The sequence below is a fragment of the Crinia signifera genome, chromosome 9 (genome assembly GCF_055691185.1).
Source record: "Crinia signifera chromosome 9, ASM5569118v1, whole genome shotgun sequence".
Classification (NCBI taxonomy): domain Eukaryota; kingdom Metazoa; phylum Chordata; class Amphibia; order Anura; family Myobatrachidae; genus Crinia; species Crinia signifera.
This window is the reverse complement of record NC_139225.1, coordinates 133,547,911-133,562,380: the sequence shown is the minus strand read 5'-3', so window position 1 is coordinate 133,562,380 and position 14,470 is coordinate 133,547,911. Positions and strand designations below refer to the sequence as shown.

The 14,470-nt window shown below is 45.3% G+C and overlaps 1 protein-coding gene across 3 annotated transcripts in view; it reads left to right on the top strand.

The window, feature by feature from the left end:
* Positions 1-12,649, top strand: part of SLC8A2 (solute carrier family 8 member A2) — a 114,044-nt gene extending 101,395 nt beyond the window's left edge. For all 3 annotated transcript variants that reach the window (XM_083159867.1, XM_083159866.1, XM_083159868.1), the window contains exons 6-8: positions 5,610-5,709; positions 7,195-7,470; positions 7,770-12,649. In XM_083159867.1, coding sequence (XP_083015993.1) covers positions 5,610-5,709; positions 7,195-7,470; positions 7,770-8,146 — 753 coding nt within the window. In that variant the 3' untranslated portion in view covers positions 8,147-12,649. The remainder of the gene's footprint in view (positions 1-5,609; positions 5,710-7,194; positions 7,471-7,769) is intronic.
* Positions 12,650-14,470: the final 1,821 nt, after the last annotated feature.

Sequence of the window (14,470 nt, the reverse complement as noted above, 5' to 3'; positions counted from 1 at the left end):
ATATATAGGGAGTGCAGGCTCTGCACAGAACAGGATATGGATCGTAGAGATTTATAGATTTTTTTTATGCAGGTATCAATCAGCTGTAAAATATCCAGATGGATGGAGAGTTCAGAGCTTAGCTTCCCTACATGGGTATAGGACACTCTACTCTCTATTCATCTGTTGTAGAAGCATTTTCATTAGGCTAGGTATAAAACATAAATGAATGTATACATAAACATAAACATGGGTAATGACAGTAGCAGGGTTTTATGACCATGATGTAGATGTCATTATCGTGGGCCACCGGGGTTCATTTGGTGAGCAGAGGATAAAATGCCGGTGAGTTTTCAGAGATTTTTACAATTTTTGAATGGTTTTGAGTTAAATATCTAGGTTCCTAAATGCATCGTATCTCGATCTGATCCACATCACAGCTTTTCCTGACCCCCAACCAACATCTCCTTCTCACCTCCATCCACTAACTCCTAATGACTCCCATCCACCAGCTTCCGCTCACCTCCAACCACTGACGCCTAATGACTCCCATCCACCAGCTTCCTCTCACCTCCAACCACTGACGCCTAATGACTCCCATCCACCAGCTTCTTATGCCCATTCACTAGCTCCTCCTTAACTCTGTCTTACTGACCCCCCTCCATTGACTAGCTCCTTCTTACCTCCATCCACTCATTCCTAATGACTCCCATCCACCAGTTCAATCTTACGCCCATTCACTAGCTTCTACTTAACTCCATCTTTCTGACCCCCCATTCACTTTATCCTTCTGACTCCATCCACTAGCTTCAAATGATCACCATCCTACAACTCTTCCAGCTCACATCAATCAGCTCTTCACCCAATTCACCAAAATGTCTTCCTTTTCCAACCACCAGCACCTTCTTACACTCATCCACCAGGATTTCCTTACCCTCATCCAAAGCTCCTCCTTATCCTTAACCACCAGCTCCTCCTCACCTCCATCCATCAGCTCCTCCAGATCCCATCCTTCAGCTCCTTTTTATGCCCATTACCCAGATCCTACAGACTCCCCATTATTCTGGCCATCCTCAATACCACTTAATCAGATTCTCCCGATGTTCCATTACCCTGAGCTTCCTAATTCCCAATTAACCAGTTCCTCCTGACTCCCCATTACCCAGGTCATCTTAGATCCCCATTACCCAAATCCTCCTGACCCCCAATTGACAAGATCCTTCAACTAATTCCCCATTACCCAGATACCCATATACTCCTGACTCCCCATTAATGAGATCCTCCATCTGAATCTTAGCTTCCCTACGTGGGTATAGGACACGCTACTCTCTATTCATCTGTTGTAGAAGCATTTCCATTAGGCTAGGTATAAAACATAAATGAATGCATACATAAACATGGGTAATGACAGTAGCAGGGTTTTATGACCATGATGTAGATGTCATTATCGTGGGTCACCAGGGTTCATTTGGTGAGCAGAGGATAAAATGCCGGTGGGTTTTCGGAGATTTTTACAATTTTTGAATGGTTTTGAGTTAAATATCTAGGTTCCTAAATGCATCGTATCTCGATCTGATCCACATCACAGCTTCTCCTGACCCCCAACCAACATCTCCTTATAACTCCCATTCACCAGCTTCCTCTCACCTCCAACCACTGACGCCTAATGACTCCCATCCACCAGCTTCCTCTCACCTCCAACCACTGACGCCTAATGACTCCCATCCACCAGCTTCCTCTCACCTCCAACCACTGACGCCTAATGACTCCCATCCACCAGCTTCCTCTCACCTCCAACCACTGACGCCTAATGACTCCTATCCACCAGCTTCCTCTCACCTCCAACCACTGACGCCTAATGACTCCCATCCACCAGCTTCCTCTCACCTCCAACCACTGACGCCTAATGACTCCCATCCAACAGCTTCTTATGCCCATTCACTAGCTCCTCCTTAACTCTGTCTTACTGACCCCCCTCCATTGACTAGCTCCTTCTCACCTCCATCCACTCATTCCTAATGACTCCCATCCACCAGTTCAATCTTAAGCCCATTCACTAGCTCCTACTTAACTCCATCTTTCTGACCCCCCATTCACTTTATCCTTCTGACTCCATCCACTAGCTTCAAATGATCACCATCCTACAACTCTTCCAGCTCACATCAATCAGCTCTTCTTCACCCCATTCACCAAAATGTCTTCCTTTTCCAACCACCAGCACCTTCTTACACTCATCCACCAGGATTTCCTTACCCTCATGCAGAGCTCCTCCTTATCCTTAACCACCAGCTCCTCCTCACCTCCATCCATCAGCTCCTCCAGATCCCATCCTCCAGCTCCTCCTTATGCCCATTACCCAGATCCTACAGACTCCCCATTACTCAGATCCAACAGACTCCCCATTATTCTGGCCATCCTCAATACCACTTAATCAGATTCTCCCGATGTTCCATTACCCTGAGCTTCCTAATTCCCAATTAACCAGTTCCTCCTGACTCCCCATTACCCAGGTCATCTTAGATCCCCATTACCCAAATCTTCCTGACCCCCAATTGACAAGATCCTTCAACTAACTCCCCATTACCCAGATACTCCTGACTCCCCATTAATGAGATCCTCCATCTGAATCCCCAATAGTCATACCCTCCTGACTCCCCATTTCACTGGTCATCTACACTCGTAATTACCTAGAACCTCCTCATTCTTAATTACCCAAATCTACCCATTGCCCAGGTGCTCCTGACTCCCAATTACTAATGGCCTCCACCTGACTCCCCATTTATCAAATTCTCTGGAATCCCAATCGCTCAGATCCTACACCAGGATCCCCATGACCCAGATCCTTCATTATCCTGGTCACCCATACAATTACCCAGATACTCCTCATTCCCTATTCCCTGTGTCCTCTTGACTCTTTATTATCCAGATATTCCTCTGTACATGGTACCACACAATACTCACGCTCAGGGTTTCTTCTGATTCCTCATGATCCAGTTCTTCCTTCAAATGTAATTAAAAAAGGGTAGTGCGGGAATCCTGCATTATTAAATCACTTTATAAATTCTAAGCAGCAGCATTATTAATGACCAGACACCTCTCATCTGCTACAAACCCAGCTCCTTTTGCTGCAAGTTCATAACTATAATTTTTAGCAGCCATCCTTAAAACGCTATGTCCAGATTAGCACAAGGGTTTATCTGCTATTTGCTGTAATAAACCCATAAAAAGGGGGAAGAATGCTGTATAATCCTTGTTGAAGCTTAAGCACATCTGCGGGTGCTGTGGTAGCAGAAATCATTTGTGTACGAGCAGTATGCAATTGCAGCTGAGTTAAAAGCCAACTGTGAGTAGTCCTAGTGGTCCTCAAATCCCGCTCTTGTGTTTTGCTTTCTGGCTTAATATCATCAGATTGCACTGCAGTTATACACACAAGTGACGTTTGGTGCTGCTAATCCTGCACTCCGCTGCTAATCCGCCAGGGGACAGCAATGGTGTAACAGGAGGGCAGGGGTGACAGAGAATGGACAACATCCTTCAATAATAATGTCATCCTTTGTGTGGGTGTGGATCGTATTGTCGACCCGACTTAGGTCGACAGTCATTAGGTCGACACCGTTGGGTGGCAGGCAACTAGGTCGACAGGGTTCTAGATCGACATGGGTGAAGGTCGACAGGTGTCTAGGTCGACATGGGACAAGGTCGACAAATGCGTTAGGTTGACAGGTAGCGAGGTCGGCATGGGGTTTTTCACTGTTTTTTTTACCCGAATGTCGACACAGTCAACATGGACACAGTTGGAAGTCAACCGCAGCCCCTCGCAATGCTTCGGGCACACTATTTTATTCTCCCACCACACCCTAGTGGATGGTAGGGCATGAAATACCGCCTGTCGGCATATGTTGGCTCACAAAACAGTGAAAAAAACCATGTCGACCTCGTGTCCTGTCGACCCAACCCATGTCGACCTAACGCATTTGTTGACCTAAAACCATGTCGACCTTGTCCCATGTTGACCTAGACACCTGTCGACCTTCATCCATGTTGACCTAGAACCCTGTCGACCTTGTTCCCTGTCGACCCAATGGTGTCGACCTAATGACTGTTGACCTAATTCGGGTCGACAATACAACCTTATCCCGTTTGTGCAAATCCTATTGCTTGTATATATTGCTTCACCTCTCTGGCTCGCTTCTGTGCTTTAGAACCATGTCTTTATAGTGTCAGCCAGGAATATATTATTTATAGCATGAGGCAAAGCTGTTTTATTTTCATTGCCCATCAATACAATACAGACTTTCTGAGCTGTGTGAATTGGATACATCTGTTGTACGATGGGGGTAATTCACCTGCTCGCTGGACTGCGCATATTCGCATCAGGTAAACGCTGCCCCGTCAAACACATAGATTTGAACATTTAGATTCTGAGAAACCACCAGATCAGAGCCAGTGTCATAGCCCACAATGTGAGGAGCCAGCACTAAACTGGCACTTTTACGTGCATTGGCTCCTGCATCTTGCATTACATTTGGCCCAGAGAATTGCCAATTGCTGAAATGACTGAGTGATTCTTTATAGGAGCATTATAATGTGATGTAGAGGCAGGGAAATATCATCGCACACTCCGAGCTTCACTAGGTGGTCATGACACGGAGCCTCCATGTTGTGTCGCTGCTCTTCACAAGTGAATGTATTACTAATGCTGTTACTGAGAGAAATGGATGTGTAGCTTGTTGGTCTTCCTGTCTGGTTTCCAAGAGCGTGCTGTGGGGTTGTTAATAAGACAAGACGGAGCACACTGTACATTGTAAAGCTTTGCACTTACACACTTAATGGAGGCGGCCATTTTGGCATGAATTATAGTTGAAACAAATAGGGTTTTTGGACGTATTATGCTTCATTTCGTACTTCACACATGGGCAAAATTCAAAGTTTCATTATAAACAAGGAAGTGCTGATTGGCCCAAGGCAACATGAAAAGAAAAAATTATATTTCTCGTTCAGCCGTTTCAAAAAGGGACAAATGTATTAAGCCTCGAAGAGTGATAAAGTACCAGCCAATCAGCTCCTCTTATATTTATAACATATGGTTCTATGCACTAAGCCTTGGGGCAAGATGTCCCAAGCCCTGAAAAGTGATAAAATTATGAGTGATAAGGCACCAACCAATCAGCTCCTTCCTGCCCGTTTTCTAACTCAGCCTATGACATGACAGTTAGTAGCTGATTGGTTGGTGGTTTATCACTCTCCATTTTATCCCTTTTTAAGCTTAGTACACCTGGCCCTTGGAGAGAGATAAAGTGTGTGTGTGTGTATGTATATATGTATATATATATATATATATTTATATATATATATATATAAATTGCCAGTGACTCCACTCTTAACTGACATTACACAGGCTTTTCTTGAAAAATGACAGTTAGAAACTGATTGGCTGGTAATTTTTACTCCATCCACTTTATCTCTCTCCAAGGCTTATAGTACATCTCCCCCATAGTTTCCCCGGTGTTGTAACCAGATGAGCGTTTTCCTAGCTGAATTGATAATGTTTCTTCAGTTGAATTAAGAGAGTGAAATGATTTGAGTATCTTGTAGGCAGACGTATTGATGAAGCTGTTCTCTCACCACAGAGCACAGTGGACAAACTTATAAAGAAGACCAACCTGGCACTGGTGATTGGCACCCACTCCTGGAGAGAGCAGTTCATGGAAGCTATTACTGTCAGCGCAGGTGAGCCTGGTTCCCCTTGTGTAATAACATTGGCAGATGGCACGGTTTGCTTGCTGCCATGTAATAAAAAAGTGAGGTTAGAGAAAACAAAGCATCTACTGCCATCTTGTGTCAGGAAATGGAAGCGTCCCTCTACTCTACACAGCTGTGTATGTTATATAAAGGGAGGATCACAGTGAGATAGCCATGTATGTTATACACAGGGAGGATCAGAGTGAGATAGCTGTTTATGTTATATACAGGGAGGATCAGAGTGAGATAGCTGTTTATGTTATATACAGGGAGGATCAGAGTGAGATAGCCGTGTATGTTATATACAGGGAGGATCACAGTAAGATAGCGGGGTATGTTATATACAGGGAGGATCAGAGTTAGATAGCGGTGTATGTTATATACAGGGAGGATCACAGTGAGATAGCTGTGTATGTTATACACAGGTAGGATCACAGAGAGACAGCCATGTATGTTATATACAGGGAGGATCAGAGTGAGATTGCTGTGTATATTATATACAGGGAGGATCACAGTGAGATAGCTGTGTATGTTATATACAGGGAGGATCACAGTGAGATAGCCGTGTATGATATACACAGGGAGGATCACAGAGAGATAGCCGTGTATGTTATACACAGGGAGGATCACAGAGAGATAGCCGTGCATGTTATACACAGGGAGGATCACAGAGAGATAGCCGTGTATGTTATACACAGGGAGGATCACAGAGAGATAGCTGTGTACATTATACACAGGGAGGATCTGAGATAGCCGTGTATGTTATATACAGGGAGGATCAGAGTGAGATAGCTGTGTATGTTATATACAGGGAGGATCACAGAGAGATAGCCGTGTATGTTATACACAGGGAGGATCACAGTGAGATGATAGCCGTGTATGTTATATACAGGGAGGATCACAGTGAGATAGCCGTGTATGTTATATACAGGGAGGATCACAGTGAGATGATAGCCGTGTATGTTATACACAGGGAGGATCACAGTGAGATGATAGCCGTGTATGTTATACACAGGGAGGATCACAGAGAGACAGCCATGTATGTTATACACAGGGAGGATCAGAGTAAGATAGTCATGTATGTTATATACAGGGAGGATCACAGTAAGATAGCCGTGTATGTTATATACAGGGAGGATCACAGAGAGATAGCCGTGTATGTTATATACAGGGAGGATCACAGTGAGATGATAGCCGTGTATGTTATACACAGGGAGGATCACAAAGAGACAGCCGTGTATGATATACACAGGGAGGATCACAGTGAGACAGCCGTGTATGTTATATACAGGTAGGATCACAGTGAGATAGCCGTGTATGTTATATACAGGGAGGATCACAGAGAGATAGCTGTGTATGTTATACACAGGTAGGATCACATAGCTGTCTATATCCTACCCACCCCGTATATGTTACAAGTGAAAGATGTTTGTGTACATGACTGATATCACTCCGATCTGACCTCCCCCCCAGGTGACGAAGAAGAGGAAGATGATGGAAGAGAAGAAAAACTCCCTTCCTGTTTTGACTACGTCATGCACTTCCTCACAGTGTTCTGGAAAGTCCTGTTCGCCTTTGTACCCCCCACAGAATATTGGAATGGCTGGGCCTGTTTCTTTGTGTGCATTATCATTGTGGGCTTTCTGACTGCAGTCATAGGGGACCTGGCCTCACATTTCGGCTGCACCGTCGGTCTGAAGGACTCGGTCACTGCGGTGGTGTTTGTGGCATTGGGCACATCCATCCCAGGTAAGGCGGCCACTCCCCTGTGACAGAACAAGGGTCCTGTTATATAGGTTTGACAATCTGGAACCAGTTTACCAAAAATCCTCAAACTTAAGTCAATGTCAGGTCTCATAAGCAACAGTGGAAAGGAGTTTTTGCCGTAAAAGCAGTATAAATACAGAATGAGCCGGCAAGGGAGGCGGTGTTACCTAGTAGAGGGTGTAATGTTTAGAGACGTATGTAAATGGGTTTTATAGAAGACCAAACAAAGTTATGTCCACAAGGTAATGACCCTAAATTGGCCTTTATTCTTCCCTTTGCAGACACGTTTGCCAGCAAGGTGGCTGCAACGCAGGACCAATACGCAGACGCGTGCATCGGAAACGTGACGGGCAGCAACGCCGTGAATGTCTTCTTGGGTATTGGGGTGGCCTGGTCTGTGGCCGCAATCTACTGGGCCATCCAAGGGAAAGACTTTGTGGTGGATACCGGCAACTTGGCCTTCTCAGTTACCCTCTTCACCATCTTTGCATTCATCAGTATCGGTGTCCTCTTGTACCGCCGTAGACCCCATATAGGAGGTGAGCTCGGAGGCAGTCGCCTCTCCAAGACCCTCACTTCCATGCTCTTCGTCGGTCTGTGGCTTCTCTACATCTTGTTTTCTAGCCTGGAAGCCTACTGCCATATCAAGGGCTTCTGAGTGGGCCCTGAGGATGCGACGAGGGGCTCCCAACAAGAACTCAAACATTCCATGGGCTGCCACTCACAGAGTTTGTGAGATGTTCCATAAGGGGTGGAGTCAAGGACAAAAAATAATAATAGGGGGATAATTTATTTATTTTTGTACATTTTTTCCATCTGGGTATTATCCCTCCACCACGCCACGTAGACTTGGGTCCAGTAGCACAATTTCGCAAACAAAAAAGGGGGTAGGGAATGGAAAAATTGCCCGTTATGGCAAGTTAGATTGATATAAACAGGACTGCATGGAGAAACGCGTGAGTACCGCTGTTATGCCTAATCCGCACCTAGCCGTAGATAAACAAGTCACTGCTTGGGGTGGAGGTGAAATCATCTGTCCCATTACAGCAAAGTACTTCTTGTATCCGTTCTATTAGTTGTTGGCTGCTCAGTCAGAGCTGGAGTGAACCGGTCACCTATACACAGGGATGGCTGCCATTTTTGAGAGATCAGGAGTATAGGACAATGATGGATAGGGTCAACAGTCAATAGGTCAACATCAAAAGGGGACATGTACAAGGTTGACATCAGGGCCTGATTAAAGGTTCCAGGTGCCCTAGGCTAATACCCATGTAGCTCCCCTTGTAATGCGGCGAAACACATGTGTATGGGCGCTCAGGGACCCACCAGTCATACTGCCCATGTGCATGTATTGAAGGGTATACAAATGCTTGTAGTGTGTGAAGGAGACTTTGGCTTTAGGCTGCCCGGCTGGCGCTGTAGCACAATGTACATAATGTAATGGTTCCATCAGTACGTTACATTGGCACAGCCATCTGGCAGTCACCTTAATAACTTTATCCCCCCCCCCCCCACAGTACATCAGGACGGGTGACAGCTAACAAGCACGGAATAAATTAGGCCTTCATTATATTCCTCAGCTGTCACCTGTAAGGCGCCCATCCCCCACCCACAGTACTGGCGCCATAGGCTGCAGCCTACTCAGCCGATTGGTTAATCAGGCACTGGCCAACCTTGACAAAAGTTCTGCACAAGCAAAGGTTGGCATGGCAATGGTCGGCAGGTGAAAAGGTCGACATGCGTTTTTCACGATTATTTTAATTTTTGGAGTTTTACATACTTTTACATACTTCAACATCCACGTGGCTTTCGATTGGGAACGGTAAAGTGGCCCGCACGGAGAACCACGTGCTCAGGTGTTGACATTGACACACAAAAAAAATAAAACTCACGTCAACCTTTTCATTTTTCAACCATATTGACCTTCTGTCACTGTCGCCCCTTGTGCATGTTGACTTTTTAGTATTGAACCGTTGACTGTCGACCTGCCTGTAGACACTATCTAACCTAAGATCCATGCCCTATTTATTTATTCACAAGGAATGAATAATAACACTGAGGTAAGAGGCAAGTTGTGTCTCATGCCTCCTTGAGGTCATTACCTTGTGCATAGATAAGCCGGGCTCATCCCACAGGATACCCATGGCTGCCGAGAGGGGGTGGGGTGGCACTATTCACCAGGGCCTGCTAGAGGGGCCCAGCGAGGGCCCTGGTCCGACCCCCCTCAGTCCCTTCCGGGCAGCAGCACACACCTCTACAGCAGGTCATGCTGAGCCTGCTGTCAGCACAGCACATGCTGTAGGTGTGTGCTGCTACTGCTATGGAATAACACCCCCCCATCTAAACTTTAGAGTGTTGATTCATCTATCACTAAACATTTTGGGGGAGTGGCCTCCAGCAATTAAGCCATGCCCCCAAAATTTTACCGGGCCCGACATTCCTCTCAGCTGCCCTGAGGATACCTCAGCTTTCTATAGGTGTATAGATAATATCTCCCATATAAGACCTCTTGATTATGATTAACACTGTAGTCTTTACAGCAACAGATAAGTAAGCAGGAAGCAATAGATATTTGTCTGGGACACACTATAGCAGCACAGGTGCAAGTTCACGCGATGTCAGCCTCCAAGTACCATTCTCAGCATGTAGTGGAGAACATATCTCACATGACATAGAATGGTACTGATCATCAGGTTGTGTATTACTGTATGCTGAGGCATATTTCTGTACGTGCCGCTATCCTGCTCAGCTATGGAGAAAGGGGCCATATCTTGTGTAACGTTATAATGACAGTGTTCAGCAAGGCAGCAGATTGTGGAGAAACTACTGTTCCCGTTCCCTCACCCACTCTGCAATTGCCCCCAATACAAAGGAATTCCCTCCTCCATCAGACAGAGAAATGGGTCACCCTCAACCCAAGTCCGTCGCAGGTTCAGTCACACATTTGCTTCATTGAATTTGTGCGCAGTGGTTTGCAGTTAATATCTTTGAGAGCGATTTTGTAAAATACAAGCCAGGGCCAGTTTGGTGCATACTAGCGGTCTGCAATTTTTTTTAAATTCAGCCTCCTTTAAAAGTCACTACTATTAGAACGTGGTCAGTTAGATGCATTTCAGTCAGCTTGTGATGGATTACACAGCAGAGGACAGGCACGCTAACATCCTGAAATCCGCCACAAAATCAGTCAATGTATTATTATTTATTATTGGTTTATCAGCGCCGCCGTATTACGCAGTGGCGATATTATTTAGTAATTCACATTATCAGTTCCTGTCCCCACAGAATCTTAAGGTAAAGATTCAATTTTCATTGAAGTGCGGCTGCTCACATTGCAACTTTGTGCATTTCCCTGTGCAATTCTATGAGGCGTGAGGTGAAGGGCGGGATGCGCTAAGCCTCGATAATCTAGAGAGTGATAAATCACCAACCAATCAGCTTGCAACTTTCATTTTTCAAACACAGCTTGTGACATGTCAGTTAGGATCTGATTGGCTGGTGGTTTATCACTCTCCATTTTATCACTTTTTTAAAGCTTAGTACATCTGGCCCAAAATGAGTGAAGGTGCATCACTTTGGAGTGACTTCATATTAAGCCTTGCATAGAGATAAAGTAGATGGCGATAAAGTTCCAGCCAATCAGCTCTTGTCATTTTTCAATCATAGCTTGTAATATAGGAGCTGATTGGCTGCTACTTTACCTCAGACCACTTTATCACTCTCTCTTTGGTTTATTACATAATACGTCCTTTACCACACAAGTGATCACATGCTATGGTCCATTTGTGGCAGCGGCCTGCCCAAATATTTGTAGACTCTGGAATTTAAGTGGAGTACCTTGAGAGAACCCATGCAAATGTAGAGAGAACATACAAACTCCACAGTGATTAGCCCATATTGGTCCGGGTCAACAGTGTGTGGTATGATATGACAATAGTCATCACGTTGACATGATAATATCAACATTAATTGTGTCGACATAATGTCATAATGGCTTCTGATGGTTATTTTGCTGTGACTTCCAGGTCAGAGCTGTGATCAGACGGTATTCCAGCCAGTATTTCTCCCCTATCCCTAATTTCCAACCCTAACCTTCCCTTTAGCGCTTTATCCTACCCTTGCCCATTGAGCTTAATCCTGCAGCCCACAGCCTAACCCTTACTTTCCCTCTAATGACTACCCTAACCTTTCCCCTGCAGCCTAACCCGAACCGCCCCCCAGCTGCAGCCTAATGGGCCCATACATCAGCAATCCCAATTAATGGATTTCCAGATCCAGGGATTTTTTGGCCAGATTATTGGATTTTACAATCTATCTGACTTTGCCCACACATTACAGATTTATTTCAGTGATCGGCAGATTTTTCCATCTAAAGATTGCATCTTCATATCTGGAAATTGCCCAATCGATTGCTGTTCATAATGTAAATAGATGAAGAAGACGAATTGGGAATGCCCACACATATAAAAAAATATCCGCAGATAATACCAGATTATTAAACATGTTTAAAAACCTGATTAAGCAATCGATTGGCGATTTTGATTGGGATTGCCAAAAGGGGGAGCCCACACATCTAAAATTAATTGTGCCAATCATCTCCATATCTGAAAATTGTCACAATTAATTGCTGATGTATGGGGCCCTTAACACTAAACCCCCCCCCCCCCCCCCCCACAGCCTAACCCTAAACTTCCCTCCAATACCTAATCATAACTTACTCCCTGCAGCCTAAAGCCTCCATACACTAGTATCATGTGACCCTTTTTCACAGGATTTGGACCCATCAGACCCATAAATCATGTGAAAAGTGTCATATCACATGACATCTACTTCCGAATCCGATCCAACGTGCGGTCCCACGTGCATCCGTGTGGCAGCTGGAGATCGTCATGGCTGCCACAAGGATTTGTTGTATCCTGGGGCATTAAATGGCATGGCATACGATACATCATTTGCAAAAGGATCAGGGGGAATTTTTGAGGTATCACAGGTATCTTTGGCTATGTGTATGTGGGCCATAACACTAACCTCCCCCAGCCCGCAGCCTAATCTTTCTACTTACAGTCTAACCTAACCTTTCCTCTAGTGCTTGATTCTATCCTTCCTACACAGCCGAAAGGCCCCCATACGCTTATACAGCTCCTGCCCACAGCATAACCCTAAACCCCCCCTTGCAGTCTAAACCCCCCCCCCCACACACACACACCCTCCCCCCGCAGCCTAATCCTCATGCCCACAGCTCTAATGTCGCCATTTTGGCAATATTGGAATTTCACGTCGACACTCTGACCATGCTGATTTGTTGCCTGTAAATACAATTTTGACATCATAACTGTAGACATTGTGGTATAGACATTACGAATATCAACAGCAATCTTCTGGCTACATCCCAATCAGACCGTTTCTGTCAGATGATAAGGGTTTCCCTTTGTTATCAGTCTGGATGTCCAGCAATGGATTTCAGAGGAGAACATTATAGAACAAAAAAGAAGGCTACTCCATGTTACAAAGTTTGATTTGAAATCAATTAATTTCAGTTTCTCAACCTGCAATGGAAGGTCCGGACTCCATGCTGGTATCTCCCTTTGGTAGACATCACTTACCCTGTGGAGACAGGAATAGGCCCCATTAAACAATATATGTACTTGTCTTCTCACAATTACCGTCTCCCAGTAGCAGTGATGGACCTGACCGATGCTGTATAAGTGACATTGTATATGAAGTCTTTCTTGTACTGTAGACATTAGCCACTGACCAATGGCATTACTGAACCTACCAATGTCAGCTTCCACTGCCCTTTGATGTGGTCCATCAGTAATATCACACTGGTGTTCTGCTCTACTGTCAGTCATTTTTGGAGCCCTGGGATCGCCAAGCCAATCAGGATAAAGCCATTTGCCAGCTCCCTTTCTTTTGGTCTACAACTTGGGGGTCACCGGCTCCTGCATTACAATGCCCAGGCAGGGGAGGGGGAGGGCGGGCGGGGGGGGGACAGATTCTGTGTAGAGTATAACAGCACAAAAGTCAGCCATTGTTACCGCCCATTAATGTCCAGCTTGGTGACTGTAGGGTTATCTTCTGAGATGGGTCACCGTGAGTTCCTGTCCATACTGCCAGGACTGTTACTTTCCCTGGGAACTCTGATTACAAAACAAAAGAGAAGGTGCTTCGTTCTAATTATGCCAGCAAGTCAAAATGTCAAACACGCTACCCTGCAGTGATCCACCTGTGTGCAAGCAGAGCTATGTGTTATGGAATTACTGATAAGCTCAATGACCACTGGAGCATTCATTGTGGAAACACGTTACACCATCCAGGCCTACCTACCAAGATTACAATGGAAAGGTCTACAAGTCTAACGCTACAAGTCCATGACTCCATGAGCCACCTGTTTGTCTCCCAGGTCCATTTATAACACGTTAAACAGCAGAGAAGGATTTCTTGGATCGTCCGTCTTTGTTGCACATTTACTACATTGGACTCTGAGGAGACCTTTAGAACCTGCAGATCTTCTGGACGATCTCAGACTGGACATTGTCATTGGTTGTGTCCAAGCTGAAGGCCAACCAATGTACAGGAGACAGGCTGCAATGGGAACATGGTGGGGCTGCTTTGACTTTTTTCAGAAACCATCTTTACCCATGCTCCATTCAGACTCCCCTGCAGGCACCTCACGGTGATTATCTACAGAGGCACAAAATGCGGTGGTCCACTGACCAGCGGACATTGGGGTTATCGGGGGACACAGGGCTGTACGTGCGCATTACTTTGCAGACTTTGATAAGCACACCAGAAGGACCGGCTCCCACTCTGCAATGTGTGGCAGATTGAAAACTAATGAATATTTCCTGTTTATAAGCTTACCAAAAAAACAAAAAACATTGGGGCATTTCTGACCCAAATCTTATGCCAGATGAGGGCACTGCAGACTTTGAGAGGAGATAAAACTGCCCGTAGAAATAGTAGTGCCCCCACGTGGCTGTTT